This window comes from Lathyrus oleraceus, chromosome 6, assembly GCF_024323335.1.
Source record: "Lathyrus oleraceus cultivar Zhongwan6 chromosome 6, CAAS_Psat_ZW6_1.0, whole genome shotgun sequence".
NCBI classification, from domain to species: Eukaryota; Viridiplantae; Streptophyta; class Magnoliopsida; order Fabales; family Fabaceae; genus Lathyrus; species Lathyrus oleraceus.
This window is the reverse complement of record NC_066584.1, coordinates 321,790,143-321,793,547: the sequence shown is the minus strand read 5'-3', so window position 1 is coordinate 321,793,547 and position 3,405 is coordinate 321,790,143. Positions and strand designations below refer to the sequence as shown.

The following is a 3,405-nucleotide window of genomic DNA, read 5'->3' as shown; positions in this document are numbered from 1 at the left end:
AAACTTTAATTTCTTTATCTGATATACCCCAATCAGAAAACATAACAATTTGAGATGTCACTCAAAGCAAACTTTGGAGTGTAAATTTCATCTGAACATTAATCAGCTTTAAATAAGAAACATCCGATCTTGATGGGCGGTCAACCACCCATAAGCAATCTAGGTCCGGACAGGAGAGTGAAAGGAGATTATCCAAGTTGAAAAGTGAAAGGGTAACACAAAGGGGGAATAAGGGATGATGAAAGGGAGAGGTGGTAGGGACGTTAGGAAAGGAGGACACATACTAATTAAGGTTATTGGAGGGAGCAACCGCATGTAAGCAAGCTTGCATTGACTGTTTCTCAATTTTAATTTAACCATCTCAACCAAATATTCAACCTTGTGTGGCATAGTAAAACCCTGAAAAATATCTAATGCATACATTAAAAAAATGCAACACAAACCCTACCATTACAACCAAAAGTTAAAAAAGAAAAAAACCATTTACATTTGCAAAGACTGTCCATTGCCAAACAAGGAGGACAGCTAAAAACATGAGAACTTAAAATTAGCTAAATAGAGAAAAAATGAACAGTACTAAAAGCACATATATTAAGATACCAGACTTATATATATCAAACAGCACCAACATATATGATTGATACTTTCCCTATCACAGTTCCAAAATTAGTTATATATAGATATATAACACTTGCCATACAACGACAAGCCCCACTGATTGGCCATCAGAAGGTCAGAAGCCCAGAAATAGAACCATATCTTCCTCTCCTCTTTTTGGCTCAAAGTCAAAGTGGGTAATCACAACTTTAGTGGTTCCCATAAACATGGCCATAGCTCCCCCTTTTTTGTCCTAAAAAACAACTTTCACCTATCCGAAACACCCGATTTCCTGATGGTGTGTTTCAGAAAACATAATATAGCTATATGCTGATTACATACATTACATTACACCATTCTCACAGACACAATTAATATCATATATAAGTACCTAAATCAGGGGAGCAAAGTCCTACAGTAAAAGAGGCCAAAATGTATAACAGTTAATAAGTGGCATAGCTATTACCTACACAATCCTCTAATAAAACCCCCTTCATGTGTAGCAAAAGTTAAGCCTATCAACAGTCAGAGCTCACAAAATGTTTTATCTCATCCATCAAAGCAGAGAAGTGTTCATTATTTGGAAGCAAGTAAAACCCGACAGTCGCTTGCTCCAGAAAGAGCAACTTCACGTTTTGTCCAGCTTTCTCAAGCCCTTTTGCATACCCCAATTGCCAATCCTGAACAAGATCCAAACCAGCAACCACGACAAGGCTCTTAGGAAACACAACCCCTTCAAGGCTTTGACCATTGGGACCAAAAGGGTTACACGCGTGATGGTCTCTGTCTTCTCCTTCAGGAAGAAAAGCCCTCCAATACCAGTCTCTATCTTTCACTCTAACAAAGTACCTCCCATCGAGACGCTTTTCAGATTCCGTTCTTTCCTCCCCGCCAAACAATGGGTTGAGAAGTATATTCCCCAACACCTGAATTCCAGAGTCCATACCCTTCAAAGCAACATGGTGCACAATGTTCCCGCCCGAGCTATCGCCAACCATGTAGATCTGAACCTTGTTATCCTTTTTACTCTGCAGCCAAGTTCTAGAACTAACCCATCTAAGAGCTTTCCACCCATCTTCATAAGCACAAGGGTACCTATTTTCAGGTGCACGCCTATAATTCACAGACACAACAACAGCATTACAAATACCAACCAATCGACGACACAAAGTATCATATATCGCACTATTAGCTGAAGAATGTGCAAAACTTCCACCATGGAAGAACATAAGAACAGGTACAACCTCAGCAGTGACGGGCTTCTCAAGGTCAACAATGTTCACATGACTTTCATCTCCCTCAACAGGACGGTAAATTCGAGTGAGGAGATTCGTTTCCCTGTCAACAATCACATCAAAAGAAAACACTCCATCCACAGGGTTTGCATTCGCCGGAACTTTACGATCAAGAAACTCCGCCAAGTCACGGTTGAAAGTTCCATCAGGACGACGGAGAAGATTGTATGCTAACTTAAAATTCGAGATTAAAACCCACATGTTCAACGGAACCACCATCTGCATCAAATTGTTCATATTTATTTAATCCATTTATTTTAATTAAAAAAATAAAACACTATGATCAGAAATTATCCCGAAGAGCCAAATATATCTAAAATGAAACAAATCTAATTTTTTTATAAAATCAAATTTACCAAATAACCAAACCCTAAACATTGACAAAGTCTTAAGATAGAAACAGGGAAATGATCCAATTCAATCCAATCCAACCAACACTAATAACTATTACAACAAACTTCAATCCATAAAAAAACAAATAAATATTCAAATTAAAAAGCCCAAAACTATTACCTCTATAAATCCCTAATGACAAAGTAACTATTTTATTAATATAAAAATACATTAAAAAAATCAGAAGAAAAAAAAAGTCACACAAGAGGTAACGGCATACCAACCCAAAGATGAAAGAAACAAAACAACAAAAAAATCAATGGCGAAAAAGGAAAGCACTAAATCAACAAAAAAAAATCCTACAGTTACATAATTTTCCATCAAAAAAACACATTAAATCCATTTCAATAGCAAGTATATTATGGTATGAAAAGACTAACTAACTATACCTTTGAATCGCTAGGGTTGAGTTGGTTACTTCCAGCCATTGGATTGGAACAGGGATGAAGTTTTCAGTGCAGATCCGTAACGAGCTTTCTTCACGATCAAGAACGTTGTTCAGAGCACAAATCCATAAAGTGGTTGAGTTGTTTTTGAGATCGAAGAGGTGAAGAATGAAGGTGGATTAGCGTAGTGATGGAGATTGAAGAATGGTGGTGAAGGATAAGAAACGGGGCGCACTGTAGAAAATGCTAAAGTGATACAGGAAGAAGGGAATGGCCAAATCACACCGCACCACAGCCACAAGCACAACCCAAATAACACCGTTACGTGGGACCCATTTACCAATCACTTCATTTATTTTTGTTTTTATCTTTTTCTTGTTATTTTTTTGTTGTGAAATAATTAAAATTAATTAGTTGAAGATTTGTGAATGGAGGAGACAGAAAATAAAACAGTGTTTGTTGCGGCCCTGGAGGTGACGTGGCAGGCATTCATTCTGCATTAAGCTATTAACCATATTGGCATTGTGTTATTTTGTCATGTGTCGAATTGCAAATGGTGGCGGTAATCATGAATTGACACAACTATAATTTTGTTTGGTTCGGGATTAATTTACTCTGGTTGGGTCTACTTCTTTAATATCATTTGGATTTGAAAAAGTGTGTCTTTAGCTAGAGAAAAGTAAATAAAAAATTATAGTAAAAGTTTACATGTTACTTTAGAATAGTGGTTAAAA

General features: G+C 36.9%; 1 protein-coding gene across 1 annotated transcript; it reads right to left on the bottom strand.

Annotated features, from left to right (window-relative positions):
* Positions 1–567: 567 nt before the first annotated feature.
* Positions 568–3,045, bottom strand: LOC127098030 (gibberellin receptor GID1C). The gene is made up of 2 exons (XM_051036531.1): positions 2,675–3,045; positions 568–2,111 (listed from the first exon to the last, which is right to left on the bottom strand). The coding sequence occupies exons 1-2, from the start codon at positions 2,711–2,713 to the stop codon at positions 1,116–1,118; spliced, it is 1,035 nt and encodes a 344-aa protein (XP_050892488.1). The 5' UTR covers positions 2,714–3,045; the 3' UTR covers positions 568–1,115.
* Between the last annotated feature and the right edge of the window lie 360 nt (positions 3,046–3,405).

Bases quoted from the DNA above. Each gene is read 5' to 3' on its own strand.
- LOC127098030 (XM_051036531.1), bottom strand. From the start codon at position 2,713: ATGGCTGGAAGTAACCAACTCAACCCTAGCGATTCAAAG. The intron at 2,112-2,674 runs GTATAGTTAGTT...AATTTGATGCAG, and splicing joins TCAACCCTAGCGATTCAAAG to ATGGTGGTTCCGTTGAACAT.